We start from the raw sequence: 21,669 nt of genomic DNA, 5'->3' as shown, positions 1-21,669 counted from the left end.
CCCCCCCCCCCCCCCCCCCGGGGAGGATGGCCACACCACAATCCCTTCACCTCCAGTCTCTTCTCAGGATCTTGGGCATGCGTGCACACATGCACACATGCCCAATGTGAGTTTAAGCCACCTGGTCTGGGACTTGAACCATGGTCGACTGCATGGGAATCTAGCAATGTAGCCATTATGCCAACTGCTGGTCCCAGTCATCTCAATCTTTAGAGGACTACATAATTGGACCTGTATATGAGGGGTCCCTGCCTCTTCTCATCCTTGCAATCAAGGAGGATACTATAGATCACAGAGAAAACTCGAGCCCTGGACATGGAAGGAGATCAAAGGATTTTATAAAATAGAATGAGAGGGGCCAGTCAGGTGGCATGGTGGTTAAGGCTGCTGATCCCCCATGGCCAGCTGCTCGGTTCAAGTCTTGGACCTGGTGGCTTGAATAACATGCCAGGTGCATATGCATACATGCCCAAAAATCTCGAGAGAACAGTGGAGGAGAGATTGCAGCATGGTCATCCCTTCATCCTGGGGGGTGGTGATTTCTCGCTTTATCTCTCTGTCTCTCTCCTGTCTCTCTCTAGTGAACACTCACACCCTATAACAAAACTAAAAACTAAAAATAACATAAAATGGAATGAGAGTGGAGACCTCAGCCTTAACCAAGGGGAGGCTTGTCTAGGCCTGAATAGAACCAGAGACCCAAATGAGAGCAAGAATATTCTGGCCCATCATTGGATCAGAAAACAAAAAGGAAAGGAGACAAATCAAGATTCTGTAGCGTTTGCCGCACACCATGAAGATCAGTTCTCCAGGTCCCATAGGTATTTGGGACTGTCACTTAGCAAGGTGTGGTGAATGACAGACTTGCTGAATAAACCAGCTTTGGCTAGTCACGTGGGCTGGGAGTGTCGCTCAGGAAACCTGTCAGTTGCTTTAACCTGGCTTCTGTTCATTGCAGTTTTATTCATTTATGTTTGAGATCTCTTCACCTCTCCTCCCAAAAGGGCTGGGTGACGTTTTTCTTTCTTTCTTTTTGAGAGTTTTTTGCTATAGGGCGCATGTGCTCACCAGAAAGACAGAGTGAAACAGAGACAGAAAGCAATAAATCACCTCCCCCCCAGGGAGATGGCCATGCTGCAATCCCTTCTCTTCCATTCTCCTCTTGGGATCTTGGACACACATGCACACGTGCCCGGCGTGAATTTTAAGCCACCAGGTCTGGGACTCAAACTGTGGTGGACTACATGGGAGTCCAGCGACATAGCCACTACACCAACTGCTGGTCCCATTTAGTTTTCTTTTTAAAGGTGAAACTGAAATAAAATCAATACCCTTGCTATGGGCTCTGGTGATAACTCTTATGAGTCACAGCAGATTGGAGGTAGAAGAGAATCGGGAAGTAATTAAGAGCTTCTCTTCTTTGTGGTTGATGGTTTTGAGGCCTAGAGAGATGAAGCAGTAGGTGGCTTGTCCAAAACTGTTCCTTAGGCCAATTAATGTGGCAGCAGTAGGTGAACTGGTAGGGGAGACCTCGGAGGCAAGGGCAGTGGTGAAGAGGGCTAATTGGATAGATTTAGGTGTAGCTTAAGTAACAAAAACCCCAGAGAGCACCATCAAACCTTGGCTAACCAGGTGGTGGCAATCCCATGAAGTGTAACAGTTCAATACCTTGCTAGAGTTGCACAGATGTTTCTTTAACTCTAAAACAAAATGGGAGGGGGCCAACAGATGGGGTAGTGGTTAAGGCGCTGGACTCCAACATGGCTGACCACGGTTTGCGTCCTGGACCTGGTGGCTTGAAACACACTGGGACTGTGTGTGTGTGCCCAAAATCCCAAGAGGAGAAAGAAGGAGAACAGACTGCAGTATGGCCATTCCCCTGGGGGGTGATTTCTCACTTTCTCTCTGTGTGTCCAGCGAGTATATGTACCCTATAGCTAAAATTTATCTTAAAAAAAAAAGAAAAAGATAAAATAAAATGGAACAGGGCTGGGCCTTAAGGAACCAGATCCTACATCAGCCCTGCAGTTTGAGTGCTACCCTGGAGGCTTGAAAAACACACCAGGCATGTGTGGATGTGTGCGTGTGTACCCCAGATCCTGACCGAATGGAGAAATGGAGGAGAAGGGATTGCAGCATGACCATTCTCCACAGGGGACTCTTTCTCTTTCTCTCTCTCTCTGTCTCTCTGGCAAGCACGTGCACCCTCTGTCATTAAAAATACATATATATTTAGGAGTTGGGAGGCAGTGCAGCAGTAAAACACAATTATCTGTAAGGCTAAACCACATCAGAATGTTCTAGGTTGGCAACCAGAGACCTCCTTGAATATATTAGGCACATGTGTACCTATGATTTGTGGCTGGCTAAAGCTGGGGGTGGATGATGTCATCAAGACTCCACTGAAGGTGCTCTTTTTAAAAATTTGTATTTACTATCATTATTCTTCAATTTTGATCAGAGAGAGACAGACAGAGAGAAAGCAAGAGCGAGAAAGCAAGCCGCCAGGTCTGGGACTCAAACCATGGTTGGCTACGTGGGAGTCCAGTGCCTCAACCACCACACCATCTGCTGACCCACATTGGAGGTGATCTTTCACTCTCCCTCATTCATGGAAGAAAGTAATAGACTTAAATGTTTTATTTTAAAAAATTAAATAGTCTTATGTGGCTAGTGGCTATTATATGGGATGACAAAGCTCTAGAGAAATAGTTAACAAGAATTAGAAGCTATCCCAGCCTTGGGGAGTGATCAAGTAGACACAGAGCTCACGTCCTCCCCCACCCCCACGCCAGCCAAGGCGAGGCTACATTTCTGTGCCACGTTCCTGCCCAGAGGCTGCAAGGTTTCCACTGGCTGTGCTCTCGAGGCAGAAGCTCCTGTCATAGGCTTCCATACCAAGTTCAGTCTCCTTTCCATGCCTGCCTGGTACCGGGCTCCCATTTACCTCTTTCTCTGCTTCTTTGAGCTCTGCTTCTTTCTCTTTCACTCTCTGGACGAACATCTGTCTCATCTCCTCTTCTTTTTTCTGGAGTTCCCCTAGGAACTCATTCCTTTTGGCTTCATACGTCTCCTGTAAACTACGAACATGGTCAGGTTAACTCCTCTACCTTCAGAATGGCTCCTAATTGATGAAAACTGACCCCAGTGATCCTCCCTGGATTCCACTATCCTCCCCTCCAAGTTCTGAGAGAGGAGCAAAAACAGAACCGCACGTCTGAGGGCAGCTGCCTTGGCACACAGCAGCAGGATCACGGGCCTGCTTTGAGGGGACGGGGCAGCTCCGGTGGACGGGGGGGACGTAGAACACCTGGCTCTGTACTCTCTGTCTACGGATGAGGAAGCCAAGGCCCAGGTAAGGTGACTTGCTGAAGATCACTCAGCTAGATAGAGGCAGAGATGGGACCAGGAGCTGGAGCTCCTGTCTCTTCATCTGAGCTCTCTCGCTGCAGTAGGCTGCCAGGTCCTGGCTCTGAAACTAACCACATAAATGAACTAGTTCCACAAGTACTTGATGAGACTTCACATGCTAGATACAGAACTAGTTGACCCTGTGCTAGTCACTCAGCATCTAGAGCCAACAGCCACTGTGCATGGTCTACTGGGAGATGCCTGGGCCAAGGCCCTGTGGTCCCAACCTGGACTTATTTGTAAAGAATGGGAGTTAGCCTGGTAAAGAAGAGGGGGAACTGTGTTTCAAAGAGGGCAGCGTACGAAAAGCACATGTGGACAGAGAGTGGCATTCTTAGGGGCCAGGCTGGAGGACACCAAGCAAGCTGCAGAGGAGTAGGAGGGAAGGTATCTGAGTCTGGCAGGAGAGAACAGGCTTCAGATGCCATCCCGAAGAACTGGACACGTGTCCCCTGCGTAGCTTTAAACAGGAGTCCTGGCTGGATCCAATTTGGAAGTGGGAAAGATCATTCAGCTATTGTATGAAGGGACGGGTTTCCAACAATGCAGGACCTTAATGGTGAAGGCTGGGAGGTGATGGAGGGAACTGTCAGCACTTGGGAGGAGTCAAAGGTGATTCCAGTTTGGGGCTTGGATAACCCAGTGGTGGCATGGAGAGGTGGGGGATACTGGGAAGTGGTATGTTTATGAGGAAAGAAGATGAATTTCGCTGTCACTTGAGTTTTAGGTAGATCCCCTATGGGATGTCTGAGTGGATTTAAATATCCAGTGTATAATGGGATCAATAGGTTGAGAGTCTGAATGTAAGATTTCAGCTTGGGCGTCATCTGCTTCTAGATGGTGGTTAGTGCTATGAGAGTAGAAAGATCCAGCTGCAAAAAGAGGAGAGAGTGAAAGGAACAGAGGCACAAATCCAGGAGAATACCAATATTGAAAAGAGAAAGCTAAAAAAAAGAGGCTTCAAACAAGACTGAGAAGAAGTTGTGAGAGATAAGGAAGAAAACCAGCCAGGCCAGGGCTGGCAGGTGGCTTGTTGATTAAGGTGCTGGACTCCCACATGGCTGACTGCAGTTCGATCCTCAACCTGGAGGCTCGCTTTCTCACTTTCTCTTTCTCTTTCTCTCTGTCTCTTGTCAAAGTAAAAAAATCATCATAACAAATGGAAATAAATAAATAATTATTTAAACAACAACAACAACAAAACAGCCAGGTCAGGACTAGGAAAGCCACAGGCAGAGAGAATTTCAAGAAGGAGGCAGCGGGAAGTAGCGTATCCAATGTTATGTCATGATCAATTAAGACAGGGCTCTAAGGCCACATGGAAACTGGCCACCGTTGCTGGTGTTGGTGAGAGGCTTTCAGTGGAGGGCTGGGTGTGGAAGCCAGACTGCGCTGGGTTGAGAAGTAAATGAGAGACTAGTTGGAGGAGGCAGTAAATGTTAGATCAACTCTTCGTCGTCGTTGTCAGAGCCAATCTTCTTGATGGGATAGAGACTAAGGAGCAAAGCAGAGTTGGAAGAAAGGACGAGAATGTTCGCTTGGAACATGGGAAGGAGCCTGCATATAGGGAGGGAAGAGGGTGAAAACAGGGAAGCCGATTTTCAGGATGAGCAGAGGAAGAGGGCAGGGGGCTTAATGACTAGAGCGAGCCCGTCTCCTCCTCCACCGATACAGATGAAAGCCACAGAGGGAAAGGAGAGAAAAAGCTAAGGAACACCAGCAAGAGAAACCAGCATGACTTCCTCCAACCCATGTAGGGTCCCTAGCCCTGCATGTCCACGGAAGGGAGGGAGTCTGCCCTTCCTGCTGCGGGTGTCCCCAAAGAACTGGCTATGTTTTGCCCCCAGGCCAGCTTTCTGCTGTGACCAGGTACTGTGGAATCCCAGAGGCTACTTGAAAGGCTTCTTAGCCCCCAAATATTTCTGTCACTTCCTTATTGATGCCTGACACTTCCTGAAAGGAGACCAATCCACCGTCAAGGACACCAGATGGTAACTGAAAATGTGGGGCTCACGTCTCACGTCATGCCTGTAGGTCAGACATTGCTTCTTGGTGTATCGTTCCTAGCTGCCTAACGAACTGTTTTCGAAAACATTCCCCTTCTCCAAAAGTATCTTAAGTTCTGATGTGAGAAATATGCCAACGATTATTACCATCCTGTGATCAAGTTTCACTTGAATGAAAACACAAATGAAGATCCTGAAGTTCCCTGGGACAGTCAGTGACTGCTACCTGCTGCTGTCTGGTTTTGAGGCTGGGGAGGAGGGTAAAGAACAGAGTGAAACCCTGCCTGAGCAGCAGGAGACTGATGACGGAAGTGGGGCACAGGACAGAGACAAACTGCCACACTGTGGAACAGGCCCCAGCTCAGGGCTCCTCTCCAGTGCATCTGTCTGGGGCTGCCACGTTTGCGAGTGTGCACGTGCACATGAATTCGTATGTGGCACTGAGGGCATCAGCCTCACGGCTCTCTGGGCCTCCTCCCTTCCCTTACTCTTAGACTCCACTCAGCTCTCCTGGCAGGTGTGCAGAGGCAGGGAGAGAACGGATGAGCAAAACTGGCCAGGGAGTCACCCCAGCTCAGCATCCACGTCTCGCGTCCTGTGCAAATTCTCCAGGGCAAGGCTTCCACACCTCCCGCGGTGGGGGGCGAGCTGGGCTGGCGGGAGCAGTACCTGAAGGGTTTGCTGTCAGGGTCGGTGTCCTTGAAACCCATCTCCTCCAGCTTACAGCGGCGGTACAGCTCGTAGTGCCTGGCGTGGGTCTGCTCCCGCAGATCCTCCATGTTGACCCGAATCAGCATCTCCCGCAGCTTCACAAAGTCGCAGTGGGCCTCGTTTTCGACTGCATAGTGGGGTGGGGGCATCGGAAGGAAGGCCAGCAGAAGTGGACAAGGAAGCAGAAATGGACAAAATGAGAGGCGAAAGGTTTCACGGACATCTTCTCTCAGTCCGTGTTCGTGGTCTGCGTCTATATCATCGGCTACCTCCTAATGCGCTTTGCTACGAAAAATGCAAATGAGGCGACAAAACACCGCAATACCAGAAAAACATCTAAGCAGATGTTCAGGAGCACCTCAGCCCCGATTCACCAATCCGAACCCTCACAGGAGTATGTGCTCCCCCCCACGTTGTGGAGAACAACACATGCATGTTCATCATCCGTCCAAAAAATAACTGTGGAGTCTGTTCCCAGTGTTATATCAGGCACTGGGGATTCAAAAACAAAGACACAGAGTCCTGCCCTCAAGAGTTTACAGTTTCAGGACCAGCAGGTGGCATGGTGGTTAAAGTGCTGGACTCCCACATGGTCGACTGTAGTTTGAGTCCCGGACCTGGAGGCTTGCTTTCTCACTTTCCCTCTTAGTCTCTCTGCCTCTCTCTCTATAGGGTATGTGTGCCCAATAGCAAATAAAGAGAAAATGATAAGAATACATAAATTAAATTAAATGAATAATTATTAAATAAAAAGGAGTTTACAATTTAGAGGAAGAATAGATACAAACGTAATATTGGGTTATCAGAAAAGTCATGACATATTTTCTGTTTTTCTATGCGAAAATGTATCATGACTTTTCCGATGACCCAATACAATGCAACAGGTACAAAAATGGAGGTACACGGGAACCAGCAGTTAGCGTAATGGCTATGTCGCTGGACTCCCATGTAATCGACCATGGTTCGCGTCCTGGACCCGGTGGCTTAAAACTCACGCCAGGCGCATGTGTGTGCGTGCCCAAGATCCCGAGAGGAGAATGGAGGAGAAGGGATTGCGGCGTGGCCATCCCCCCGGGGGGTGATTTCTTGCTCTCTATCTCTCTGTCTCTCTCTGTCTGGCGAGCGCACGCGCCCTATAGCGAAAATCTCTCCCCCCCAAAAAAAAAAGGAGCAACAGTAAGGTGCAATGAAAGCCCAAAAAAGGGGAGGCCTAAGAACTCCTGGGAGAGTGAAGGCTTCACCAGAAAGACAACCCCAAAGACAAATCTGGGAGGAAGAAGAGTTTGTCAGGCAGAGAAGGGAGCCTTGCAAGTCTCAGTGAATTAGCTACAGATTACACAGCTAGAAAATGCAGAGTTAAGATCCAAACCCAGATAATGTGAGGGAGGGGCAAAGCCTATGACCAGGTGACAAAGTCTCCAAAGAATAAAGATATCACTACATGACAGTGACAAGGAGCGATGTGGACTATACATAGGCTCGCATGACCCATCCGGATGAAGAAGCGTCCAAGGAGGTGTTGTTTAGACGGTAGGTAATGGCCAGTCTAACAGTAACAATGGTGTTCAGGAGAAAGTGGATCTCACTTTCTGGCCTAAATGAATAAGCTGCATCCTCAAAAGGGTATGGGAGAGGTCTGCATTTAGGGCAACAGCTGACAATGACAGAGATGGGAATCAAAACGTTGCAAACTGATTTCTGGCCGGAAGAGAGGGTTGTGAAGCAGTGCTCTGTGAACGTGTCTGCAGGCGTGGCTCCATATGTCAGATGCTGCTGTGTGGCCTGACCATGTAGGGATAGTGGTGTCTGAGACGATGAAGGGACTAAGCCATCCCAGATTCTGTCTTGCAGGGCCTGGGAGAGGGTTGTGGAGACAGAGAGGGGGCCTGGGATGAACAACAGGGTCAGGCACAGTTGTAGCAGACCTCCTTGACCAGGGTCATCTTTCCAAAGCCTCAAAGAGCTCACATAACCCCTCTGCTTCAGACTCACTGCATTTGGGATGAAGTTTTTCTAGAACATTAACTAAGGTTAAAAAACTACAACAGTAAGACAACACCTTCAGGCCCTGTCTTAGGACATCTCCTCCTCCATCTCTTCACAGTGATCCTGGTGGTTAGTCAGAAGGAGAGACTCTAAGGGTCCTGCTGGCTACCCAAAGCAATATACTTCTTCCTCATCCTAACAGAATAGCCAGTGCCAGCTCAGACTTATAAGAAAAACTCGCATCCCCCTTTTTTTTTTACTTTTTTTTTTTAGAGAGAGAAATTTTTGCTATAGTACGCATGTGCTTGCTGGAGAGGACAGACAGAGACACAGGAAGTGAGAAATCACCCACAGTGGGGATGGCCACACTGACATCCTTTCTCCATTCTCCTCTTGGGATTTTGGGCATGCATGTACATGCACCCAGCATAAGTTTTAAGCCACCAGGTCCAGGACTCAAACTGCATTCGACTAGGTGGGAATCCAGCAACGTAACCATTATGCCATCTACTGGTGCCATCGAAACTCCCTTTTTTGGTTAGGTGTGGGCCAACCAAGTTGGAGGAAGTAAGTCATCCTAACCATGTCTATTGGTTTCTCCTCATCATGCCTCAAGTTGTTGTCTCTCAGACCTCAAAATCCCTCCCAGGGTAGGACTGTTGGTCCAAAACCCACTTACGAATGTTCATAGAAGAGCATCTCCAGCCCCAAACAGCAGAGAAGACCAAAACTTAGCACAACCCTGACAACTAGTCTTGTCTAACTATGGAAAATCCAGCTGTCACTGGTGGGTCTCTGGTGTGCCCTGCAACACGGCCTTTACATGTAATGTGGACAACTGACCACCCATTTTCAGCTGTTGGCCTAATGGTGGGGATGAGTTTACAGAGAACCAGCCTGCCCCTCACACTGTGCCCCTGCCATCTGTGGCCTAGTTTTTGGCTGTAGACGCATTGACCAGAGACCCCCTCGGCCCCTGGCAGTGTCTTGGGCTTGTCTTATCCACTGAAACCACTAGTCCCAACCTAACAACCTAATGTGTGTCAGGCAGGTTACAAAAGGAACTTTCCTCATGGTGTCTACAATATATCTGATTATTTTTAAATTGTGACATAATCACATGTACAAAAGAAGCATAAAATATGTATATGAAATTTAAAGAATTTTAAATGTATACCACTGTCTCTGCAATCCAGACTACACACTATCGGCGCTTTAGAAGCCCATGCATGCCCCTTCTTCATACCACGACCCCTCCCTCGCCCCCCAAGCCCTAGCAATGAGAACTAACCACTACCCTGACTTTAGCATTTATCATTCCTTAATTTTTTTACAGTTTTACCACTTCTGTATGACTATCTAAAAATAGATATTTTGTTCAGTTTTGCCTACATTGGGAGCTTGTATCAATGGAATACTATAGTATATAGCCTATGATTTATTTAGCTCAATGTTATGTTTCTGGATTCATTCATTCATTCATTCATTTTCATGGGTATATAACATCCCATTATATGATAGTTTACAATTTACCCAGGCTATTTTAAAAATTATTTTATTAACTTTATTTATTTTTTTATTCATTTGTTTATTTCAATTTGACCAGAGAGGGACAGAGTGAGACACACAGAGAGAGAGAGAGAGAGAGAAAGTGAAAGTGAGAAAGCAAAGCAAGCTGCCAGGTCCAGGACCCTAACTGTGGCTGGCCATGTGGGAATCCAGAACCTTTAATCACCACACCACCTGCTGGCCCCATACCCAGGCTATTTTTAATAGATATCCAGGTAGATTCTAATGATCGGGGACCATTTCTGTACATTCCTGGTGCACTTGGGCAAGGACACATGCTTTCTTGTACACTCCTCCTGACCCTGCTCCCCATTAATTTGTTTTGTTTTAGGGACGCTTTCTCCATCAGAGACAAAGGCAGCTTGCTCACATCACAGAAGTCAGGTGAGCAGCCTGCGGCTGAGTGAGCAGGGACTGGGAACAACTCAGGGATTTGAAATCCAATCAGTGGGGACAAAGAGACAGACAGAAGGGGCTTCCTGTGGGTAGCCCCTCTCCTGGTGACTCACTCACCCTGTACCGTGCCCCAAGGGTACTGTCGTGCCTTCATCATCTTGTTCCCTATCTTCAGCTCCTCTGTGCTGCCAACGACGGCAAATGGCAGGTGGGCCTGAAACAGAAAGCAAACAGCAGGTGAGAACTCCAGAGAAAAGGCACTGAGCACCCCACAATGCAACTGTGCACAGCTTGGGCCCTCGGGCCCTCGGGCCCTCACACTGCAATGCCCCTCACTATCATTATCACTGAGAGGCCTTGATTAAACTTCCGAGCTGTATGGACATAAGAGGCCTCGTCTAGGCTTCTGCTGTTCAAAAATTCACAATAGAAGATAATGATGACGTGGCTGAATGCACAGGAACAGACAAAGAGAAAACTAAGCAGAATAATATGCAGACACACAGATTAACGAGCTATTCACAAGTCAGAGCTGCTGCTGAGGGGAACAGCCTCGGAAGGAGGGTGAGTGGGGTGAGGGGGTTATGAGTGGGCAGAGGACAAAGGAGAACCAAGGGAACAGGGATCCTGACCCTGCTCCCTCCCTGGAGTGCAAGCACCCGAGCAGAGCTCCACTGTCCTTGTTCTCATCCTTCCTTGGAGCAGGAGCTCACACTGAACTCTTTTTTTTTTTTCAGAGTTTTTTTGTTTGTTTTTGTTTTCTTTTTTCTTTTTCTTTTTTTTTTGCACTACAGGGTGCGTCGTGTGCTTGCTAGAGAGAGAGAGAGAGAGAGACAGAAAGACAGAAACTGAGAAATTACCCCCCGGGGGAGATGGCCATGCCGCAATCCCTTCTTCTCCATTCTCCTCTCGGGACCTTGGGCACGCACGCACGCACACGCGCCCAGCGTGAGTTTAAGCCACCGGGTCCGGGACTTGAACCGCGGTTGACTACATGGGAGTCCAGTGACATAGCCATTATGTTAACTGCTGGTCCCCTCACACTGAACTCTTGAACCTGTAAGGAAGTTACTATGTATTTGCCCTCATGCCCATGACTGTGTCAGGTTCTGTTTCAGGCGCCATCAGGGAGACGCAAGTTGGAGACACACTCCCTCAGGAGCTTATGATGATCCTGTTGAAGAAGCCCACATTACGTATCTGAAATCATATACGTCCGTATGTGACCAAGGCCTCAAATGCACAGCCTAGGACCCTGCATATAGTGGGTGCTTAGTAAATACACCTTGAATGGCCATGGTAGGGCCATGGGGAGAGGAACGAAAGGCAAAGAATAAACTGGGGGTTGAGCTTGGCACTTGCAAGGCAGCTGGGCCTGGCTTTGTGGCTCAGAGAGGAGGGAGCTGCCTCCAGCTGGTGGTGTGGGGACTGGGAAATACTCACTAGGTCATCCCGCAGGGAGCCTGCCAGCTTCTAAGGGCCAAGGCACTACTGGTCAAACAGAACTAGTGACTAAATGCTGTTTACCAGCCAGGGGAGCCCAGGCTTTACCCAAAGGGCTTTATGGAAACAGGTAAAAAGTTCACTGGAGCAAGCTTTCAGAGCCGACCTGGAGAAAAAAGCCACTTTCTCAGATACTCTGACCCATTTGCTCACTCAACTATTCTACAAATATGCAGAAACTTCAGAAAGTTTGTGGAAAATGGAATGAAAGGACGTGTTTAGGACAGCTGGTGGCACCATCGGTAGTAAACTAAACTGCAGTGCTGCAGAGAGACAGAAAACAAGAAATCATCCCCCAGGGGGATGGCCACGCCGCAATCTCTTCTCCGTTCTCCTCTCAGGATCTTGGGTACGCACGCACACGCACCTGGTGTGTTTTAAGCCACCGGGTCCGGGACTTGAACCATGGTCTACTACATGGGAGTCCAGAGACATAGCTAACTGCTAACTGCTAATTACTTTTTTTAATGTGACCAAAGAGAGAGAAGGAAAACGAGAATGCAAGCTGCCAGGTCTGGGACTCAAACCATGGCTAGCCATGTGGGAGTCTAGCACCCTTAACCACCATGCCACCTGCCAGCCCCCATAATACACATTTTCCATGAACTTTTTGAAGACCTCTTGCATTTACTGAGTGTCTGCTATATGGGATTTGAACTGCAACTGGCTATGTGGGATTGGCTCTCTTAACCACTAGGCTGCAGGGTCAGCCCAGGAGACATTCAATTCTGAGAAATCCACAACAAATCTGTTGCTTTTTGTTTTGCGAGATTTTGCTATAGGGTATCTGCACTCGCCAGAGAGACAGAAAGCAAGAAATCACCTCCCAAGGGGAGTGGCAATGCCAGAATCCCTTCTCCATTCTCCTCTCAGAATTTCGGGCATGCACACACAAGCACCTGGCCCGAGTTTCAAGTTGCAACTGGTCAAACGTGTCGGAGTCCAGCGCCAGTCCACTGCTGGCCCCTGTTGTTTGCTTTTTTAATCTTCATACTGACCTCACAGCCAATCCTTCCTCTCTATTCTTTTCTAGTTCTGGACCTCAAGAACATTCTTTTTTTTTTTTTTTTTCTGAGAGGTTTTTGCTATAGGGTGTGTGCAGTCGCCAGAAAGAGAGACAGAAAGCGAGAAATCACCCCACAGGGGGAATGGCCACGCTACAATCCCTTCTCCTCCATTCTCCTCTCGGGATCTTGGGCATGCACGCACATGTGCCCGGTGTGAATTTAAGCCACCAGGTCTGGGACTCGAACCGCAGTTGGCTACATGGGAGTCCGGCAATGTAGCCATTACGCCAACTGCTGGTCCCAAGAACATTCTTTAAAGCAGAAAAATACAGGCTTCATCAGGAGCTCAGCCCTAGCCCATCCACTAATCCCTCAAAGTGCTTGGCCACCAGCTAGATCTGCCCTTCACCTCACCCTCTCTCAGCTGCTTTCAGATGAGCACCCCACCGACTGTCCCCAAAATAGGGACACAGGAAAGAGGGAAAGAAGAGATTATGGATATGGAAGGTGGGTGTCGGGTAGAAGTGGGAAGTGTTCATCAGTCCTAGAAAAGAGATGATTGACAGGGCGATAAAGCATGTGACATATGGGACACTGGGGGACACTGAATTCTTGAAATTACTGCACAAGAGCCCGCGCGTCTCCAGCCTTTGCCAGATGGCTCTGTAGGGGGCTCATCTGGGCACAATTCATTCCCATTCAGGGACCTAAGTAAAATATGTCGGAGCCTCAAATCCACCTCAAGCATCCTGGGAAAATATTTTCTCTGCAGAGACCCTAAAGTTTTGACCATATGACACTAAAGAGTCAAGGCGGGGTGGCAACTGCAGAGGGCTAGACTGAGGGAGGAGGTGAGAAAAAAATGCGTTGCATCATTCTCTCTCATCCAGGGCTCCCAGCTGTAAGGGATGGAGGAGGAAGAAGGCGTGTGATGTAGGAGGTACTTCTCTGGACTCAAGATGAAAGGAGGAAAAAACCCAAGAAGAAAATAAAGGCATAAAAAATTCAGTATTTCTTTGGGCCTGTCCTTTTTATCATCAAGAGACACTGTCAAAATGCCAGGGTCACTTGCATCCCTTCTCCCTCAAACGGCTGTCATTTCATTCCTCTAGCTCCCACTCAACTCTGAAACACATGGTCCCCACCAAACCGACTTCAGAAGACACCCAAGACCTCCCACAGCACACTCCTTTGCAGGTGACATCAAAGTCTGCTCTGTTACAGTACACGAGAACTTGAAAGAGTTTGTAGAAATTGGAATTAAAGTATGAGTTTATTTGGGCATAAAACAATTTTGAGGGGCTGGACCATGGTGCAATGGTAAAACGTGACACTCTGTGAGACTGACCCATATGAGAAGATTCCGGGTTTGCATCCAGAGACCTCCGTGAGCATGTTGGACACTTATGTACCTATGATCCAGGGCTGGTTAGGTCTGGGGGTGGAGCGTGGCATCAAGACCCTGTTTGGGTACTCTCTTTCTCTTTCTGTCTCTTTCACTCATGGAAGAAATAAACTAAAAATATCCAATTTTGAAATCCATGCAGTCCTGGGACTAGCAGTTAGCATAATGGCTATGTCGCTGGACTCCCACGTAGTCGACCGCGGTTTGAGTCCCGGACCCGGTGGCTTAAACTCACGCCGGGCGCGTGTGCGTGCGTGCCCAAGATCCTGAGAGGAGAATGGAGGAGAAGGGATTGTGGTGTGGCCATCCCCCGGGGGGGTGATTTCTCGCTTTCTATCTCTCTGTCTGTCTTTGTCTGGCAAGTGTACGCGCCCTATAGCAAAAAGCCTCTTCAAAAAAAACCAAAAAATCCATGCAGTCTTTTTTTCATAATATGCACGTCCATAAACTTTTTGAAGACCTTGCATATACGTAAGGAGAGCATTTCTGAGTACTTCCATTTCATTTGATTCTTATGCCAACCTTATGGGCCAATGATTAGAAACCGGATTTGTGATTTGGGAGAACTGGGATACAGAGAGGTTAAATGAGTTGCCCAGGTCCCTAATGCCCATAGCTAGAGCTTTCCAGGGAGCAGGGAGGCCTCTTGGCTGCCAGTGTCCTCCAGCTAACCAGGGCAGCCTGCACTCTGCATCCTGGCTAAGTGGCATCTGCTGGAAGTCATGCCATGACATGAGTCATTTCCATGACAGGCAGGAAATCATGGGGATCAAACTTTGGCCCTCTGTCCAGATGCTTTTGAGAGACAAATGGCTATGACAACCAGCATCGAGTCAAGCAGCAAAGGGAGAAGATAAACCCCCCAAAACCCTCAACCATAGTCCTGGGTGGGTCCTATCTATGGGATTCAAATCTGAGGCCAGGCTTTCCTTTTTTCTGCAGGTCTCTGCAGGAGACTGGCAGGGGTGACATTTTGTACGTGCAGGCCTGTGTGCAGGAGACTCTAATAGATTCCAGGCAGTGTTGCTGCTAAAACACAGGCAGGCTCCTAAGGGGAGTTGTGTGGCTCTCTCATTCAGACCTCTGGTGAGATTAGATTTCCAAGTCTCACATTCTCCAAGAGATAGTCTGAAACTATCTAGGGAGTCTGCTCCTAGATTCACTATTTGTCTTAGTCCGTTTTGTCTTGCTATAGCAAAATACCTAAGACTGGGCAACTTATAAAGAACAGAAATTTGGGACCAGCAGTTGGTGTAATGGCTATGTCACTGAACTCCCATGTAGTCAACCACTATTTGAGTCCCAGACCTGGTGGCTGAAACTCACACCAGGCGTGTGTGTGTGTGTGTGTGTGTGTGTGTGTGTACCCAAGATCCTGAGAGGAAAATGGAGGAGAAGGGATTGCAATATGGCCATCCCTTCCAGGGAGGGTCATTTCTTGCTTTCTGTCTCTCTTTCTCTCTCTGCCTTTTTGGTAAGCGCACGCACCCTATTAAAATAAAAAAAAAGAACAGAAATTTAGTGGGGGGCAGATGGTTGTGTAGCATTAAAGCACAATGTTCTACACGGCTGACCCACAGGGAAGATTCTCAGTCCGTGTCTGAAGACTGCCTTCAATATGCTAGATATGCAAGTGTCCTTGATCTAGGGCTGGCTGAAGCTAGGGGTAGATTGTGGTGTCAAGACCCTGTTGAGGGGCTGCCTCTCTGTCTGTCTCTTCCACTCATGAACAAAAGAAATGAATACACTTTAAAAAAATAAAGAGCAGAAATTTATTTCTCACAGTTCTGAAGGCTGGGAAGTCCAAGATCAAGGTATCAGCACCTGGTCTGGTGAGGAAATACCCTCACTAGAGTGTTGTGTTATCACATGGCAGAAGGCAGAAGGGCAAGCTAGCTGAACACCGTGTGAAGCCTCTTTTATTTATTTATATATTTAATTGACACAATAATAGTATGTATTTATGGGATATGATGTGGGTTTTTTTTTTTGGTACATGAATAAATGTTATGATCAAATCAGGAAAATTCATATATCCATCACCTCCACCATTTCTCTTTACTTTGTGTTAGAAACATTTAAAATCCTCTCTAGTTATCTTGAAATACACAATAAATTATTCATAAAGTTTCTTTTAAAAGGGCTCTAATCCTATTCTCAAGGGAAGAGCCCTCATGGCCTAATCATTTCTTAAAGGCCTCACCTCTTAATACCATCACATGGGTAACACTGGAATTTTGGAGGGGGCAGTTCAAACCACAAGTACCTTTACTATGTCATGGGTACCTTAAATTCCTCTTGGTACAGTTCAAATTGTTTTATGTTCCAAATATTATGAATTATTTTATCCCTGTTCCACCACATCCACTCTATTTGAGGGGCTAGATAATGATTCTCCTTAGCACAGAGAAATAAAGAATGGTGGACCCTTTATTTCCTCAACTGTTGTGCTGCTGGCTCTACGTATCCCCATTTCGGGCTCCTGTTGGTGAGTGAGCGAGACCTTTGTCTTCTGTGCTCTCAGGTCTACCTTCGTGTTTCTCACAAGAGCCACATGCAAACAATGGAAATACTATTGCTGTCTCAGGAGAAAGCATGGGCTTGTGCCTAGGACCTTCCCATGACCCTACTGGTCAGCCATGTGCTCTCACTGGGCTCACTTGCCAAACGCCTTTGTGAGAGCCAAATACAAGACGTCACAAGTGGCCAACCAACTGAACGTGGTCAAGTAACTCAGCCTATTCCCTGGTCCATAGCCATGGTTTGAACCAACATTCAATTTAAAACAACATAGCAAGTGTTAGCAGTATGAAAGGCTACAACTTTGAGAGATATCAGAGCATGGTTGAAAGAAGCATGCAGCAAGACTTCTCTCTCTCTTCTCTTGTCTACTCCACCCAAAATAAGGTTTGACAGAGCCACTCATAAGCTAAAGAGGCTACTGAGATCTACTGGTCTCATTTCCTGCCATGAAAATCCCTAGCGGTGAGTGACAGGATGGCTTTATAGTCTTCTCCAGTTAGGCAAGAAATTTCTTCCACTCCATCCACTCTAGTTCATATGATAATTGGTGGGGGTAGCTGAGGCTGGGAGGCTGGAGTCAAATCCATAATCGAAAGGCCAGTACTCATTCATTCTACCACCCAAGCCCAGGTCTCTGAGGATGCAGCTTCACACACTGTGGTTTGTCCAACAACTCTGGGGACTTCAACTCGGTTGTTCCAGAGGCAGGTAGACTGAGCAATCCTGTGTATGTATTTTATGGCAGTGATTCCCCACTTTCCCTCCTTCCTTTCCCCTGACCCCCACAGTACATGTGACACACAGAACTCACATGCAGGCCCCTTCCACAGGCATGCCTAATTCCAAGTCACCCCTCCCTTCCCCACTCAAAATAGCATGATGGGGAGCCAGGCTGTGGCACAGCAGGAACATAACTGAACCCACCTGGGAAAGATCCTGGATTTGTGTCCCAGGACCTTCCTGGATGTGCTGGATATGCACAAATGCCTGTGAACTGGGCCAGCTGAGACTGGGAGTGGACAGTGGCATAAAGACCCTGTTGGGGGTGTCCCCCCCCCTCTGAATTAATAAATAAACTTTAAAAAATCATGGTGGAATGCAAGGGAGTGAATTTTACATATTATTTTAGGGATAACTCTGAATCCACTTTAATCAGTTTTCCAAAGTGAAACACTCGCAAATTTGGAACTATTTTGAGTAACAAAATAGTAGCCATAACCATGTAGTTGAGATCTGCTGCCTCGTGGCATGGGAAGTTTTCAACCTTGAGGCTGAGCCTGCCTGAGGCTTAAGCAGGAGGCCAGAGCCAAGCTGAGAACAGAGCCCAGGATGATAGTCACTCCAAATCTATGATGCGTTAAGATGTAGTTTTGAATGATATATTAAGATTCTGAGAACTCTTGGTCCCTATTCTATCTTAGCGAAGCAAACCACAGGCCCAAAGCTGCTTAGTGACTTAGGGAGCCAGGGTTTGGAAGGTATCACAGGGGGCTGATGTCCAAGGTGACTAGATCCTTCCAGACACCAATGTCAGTGGTAACCAAATGGCATTTCTCTCTAGACTTCCAACTTTCTGCACGCTTTCAGGTTCATCATCATCAGAGAGCCTACCTCCCATCAAAATGTCCCAACTATGGGACCAGCAGATGGTGTAATGGTTCCATCACTGGACTCCATATAGTTGACTACAGCTTGAGTCCTGGACCCAGTGGCTTAAAAGTCAAGCCAGGCACGTGTATACCCATGCCCAAAAGCCTGAGAGGAGAATGGAGGAGAAGGGAGTGCAGCGTGGCCATCTCCCCCAGAGGGTGATTTCTTACTTTCTGTCTCTTTGTCTCTCAGTAAGCACATGCGCCCTATAGCAAAAATCTCTCTCTCTCTCTCAAAAAAAAAAAAACCCCAACTGTTAGAGAGGACACTGATCTTCATTTTTTTCCATGCCCATGGCATATCACAGAGGATATAACTCCACCTACCATAATCCACATAGCCTTCCCCTTGAGCCAGATTTGTCAAAGACGATGCCGGACTTCAATCACAAGCACACCTCGAGTGTACCGATGGGCAGGAAGTTAGGCGAGACAAGGACTTGCTGCCCTGCTAGGCTCATTCATCAGCCAATTCATAGGAGGTGGCAGCTGATGCTGTAATGATCATTTAAGAGGGCAGCGGCAGCAGGAAAGTTTTCTAAAAATGGCTTTTAGTAAAGGCTTTCCTGAGTTTGGCTATACTCAGGCATTATGTCATTAGGAAAAACTGATGCCTCTCAATAGAGAAAAAGAAATCTGTTCCCAAAGCAAAGGCTTTCTGAGAGCTATTAGCTGTCTCCTTGAAATCACAACATTGAGGATTTCACAGCAACAGCATCAACACATTGTAAAGAGGCATGAGGAGATGTTTGACTCTCTGCCGTCTTTATTACTCACTCCTCTAAGAAGGGGGTGTGGGGGAGGAGAGGAAAGATGGCAAGTTGGTGGGGTTTTTTTTTTTTGTATTCATTCACACTTAATAAAGCAAAGCATAACCTTGATATTTAAAAATAATGTCTCTCCAGTCACCAGCGAAATTAGAGGTTACAGATCATTTTTCCTCCCTGGGGCACAGGGCTTGATTATCTGAGTGTAGATTACCCCTGAGCCTCTGAAGCCAGCCGGCGTTATCAGACCTTCCTTCTTTTGCTGCATCAATTGTAACAGCCTTGTTTTGGTCAGAGACAAAGACTGCTTGCCTTTCCTGCGGGGCCTGGCCTTGGCCAATGCAGCATCAGAAAGGTGGGTGGAAGGAGAGGTCTGCATTCCCTTTCCCACTCTTCCTGGAGCCAGCCTTTTCCTTTCCTTCAGCATTTTTTTTTGTAATTTATTTGACTTTTTTTTTTTCTTTTTTTGGAGAGGTTTTTGCCATAGGGCACGTGTGCTCGCCAGAAAGACAGAGAGACAAGAGAGACAGAAAGCGAGAAATCACCCCCCAGTGGGGATGGCCACGCCACAATCCCTTCTCCTCTATTCTCCTCTCGGGATCTTGGGCACGCACACACACGCACCCGGCATGAGTTTAAGCCACCGGGTCTGGGACTTGAACCACGATCGACTACATGGGAGTCTAGCGACATAGCCATTATGCTAACTGCTAGTCCCTAGCCTCTGACTATTAATCCCTGCAACTCTAAAGCTTGGCACCAGGCACCACTAGGAGAGAGGAGCTGTTTTGTTTCTGGGATTCTCTCTCACAAATACCTAAGACTTAATGTTAAATGTTGAAGGTGGTGAATACTTCAATATCCTCAATTTGTTTATTATGTACTGAAAACATGGTTTTATTTTTGCTATAGTGTGTGAGCGCTCACTGGAGAGACAGAGAGATGGAAAGTAAGAAATCAAGCCCTGGGGGAATGGCCACGCCACAGTCCCTTCTCCTCCACTCTCCCCTCAGGATTTTGGGCATGCATGCACATGCTCCTGGCATGAGCTCGAAGCCATCGGTCCGGGACTTGCACTACAGTTGACTATGTGGGAGTCCAGAGATGTAACCATTATGCCATCCGCTGGTCCCATGCTTATTTTAAAGACTATTCTATGCCCTACAAAGATGTGTAATGATTATATGCAAATTACAAATTACAATAAATATTTAGAGTACCTAAGAGTTAGATAATCAATAGTCGACTACACTAAGATGGATGGTGAAGAAGTTTTATTGCTATTAGGTCATTAGAAAAGTCATGACGTATTTTTCTAGCAAGCCACCAGGTCTGGGATTTGAACCACGGTCAGCTATGTAGGAAGTCCAATGCCCTTAACCACCATGCCACCTGCTGGCCCCAAAAAACTTTCTATGGTTTTCTTTGTCAAAATGCATCAGGACTTTTTCGATGACCCAGTATTTTGTAAAATAATAATAATAGAGGGCTGGGTGGTGGTGCAGTGGTAACACGATGCTGTGTGAGGCTGATCTAATGGGAAGGTTCTGGGTTCAGGTCCGGAGACCTCCTTGTACATGCTGGGTACAAGTGTGCCCATGACCTTGGGCAGTCTGAAGCTGACTGAAGGTGGGGGATGTCAAGATCCTATGGGAAGTGCTGTCTCTCTGCCTCTTTCTCTGTACCTCTTGCTTATGAAAGGAAATAAACAAACTTTAAAATAATCATCTGAAAGAGGAAATGGTGAGAAAGTTGAGCCCCTGTGCTCTCACTCACGTTCATGGTTCCGTTGATTTCTGCCACTGACTCGTCATCTGTAGGGAACTGATAGATCTGGACTCCGTTGCTGACAAGCTCGCTGGTGATTTTGATTTTGAACTTCGTTAGCTCACTCTTAGAAATGGCATCTGATTTGGCAATGATGGGGATGATGTTCACCTGGGAAGAGGAGCAGAGTGGGATTATTGTTGGAAACCCGCAATGATAGCAGCATGACCTAGGACTTCCGCCAGCTGCCAGAGCAGCTCAGCCCATTGGTCTAGGACTGGCCGTCTCATAGCCAAATAACAATCTAATAAACAATAATGAATATAACCCTCCTGGGTGGCATTTTTTTTTTCTTTTTGGAGAGGTTTTTTACTTATAGGGCACGTGCGCTCACCAGAAAGACAGAGACATAGACAGAAAGTGAGAAATCAACCCCCACCCCCAGGGGGGATGGCCACACCACAATCCCTTCTCCTCCATTCTCCTCTCGAGCACGCACACACACACATGTCTGGTGTGAGTTTAAGCCACCAGATCCGGGAAGCCGGGCCTCGAACCATGGTCGACTACATGGGAGTCCAGCGATGTAGCCATTATGCCATCTGCTGGTCCCCCCAGGTGGCATTTTTTACTACTATTTTACCAGTGAGAAATTGAGGCATAGAGAGGTTAAGTAACTTGTCCAAGGTCACAGAGCAGGTAGGGAGCGGAACTGGGATTCGAATCCAAGTCTAGTCTTATTGCTAAGTCTGTGGTCTTAACCACAAGTTGTGGTGCGTGCCAGTTCAGATCCACAAGGATGAGCTGCGTGATCATGATTTGAAGCAGAATGATGACAGTTGGGAGGTTGTGGCTGACAGGGGAGATATGGCCACTCCTTGCTAACAGTGAATTGTCCCAACTCATCCAGTCCAGGTTAGATGAGATACGGACTTATGGGAGACGGTGGGGAGGGGAGGGAGAAGCCAT

At 47.4% G+C, this 21,669-nt stretch overlaps 1 protein-coding gene across 1 annotated transcript in view; it reads right to left on the bottom strand.

Moving 5' to 3' along the window:
* SEPTIN6 (septin 6) overlaps positions 1-21,669 on the bottom strand; it is a 65,532-nt gene that overhangs the window by 3,499 nt on the left and 40,364 nt on the right. Inside the window, exons 5-7 of the mRNA XM_006168259.2 lie at positions 10,197-10,293; positions 6,087-6,255; positions 2,948-3,080 (exon numbers count right to left, since the gene is read on the bottom strand). Of these exons, the coding sequence (XP_006168321.1) occupies positions 2,948-3,080; positions 6,087-6,255; positions 10,197-10,293 (399 nt within the window). The remainder of the gene's footprint in view (positions 1-2,947; positions 3,081-6,086; positions 6,256-10,196; positions 10,294-21,669) is intronic.

Source organism: Tupaia chinensis, unplaced genomic scaffold (genome assembly GCF_000334495.1).
Source record: "Tupaia chinensis unplaced genomic scaffold, TupChi_1.0 Scaffold145659_1, whole genome shotgun sequence".
Classification (NCBI taxonomy): domain Eukaryota; kingdom Metazoa; phylum Chordata; class Mammalia; order Scandentia; family Tupaiidae; genus Tupaia; species Tupaia belangeri.
Note: the sequence above shows the minus strand (reverse complement) of the source record. Positions and strands in the feature narration are given on the sequence as shown.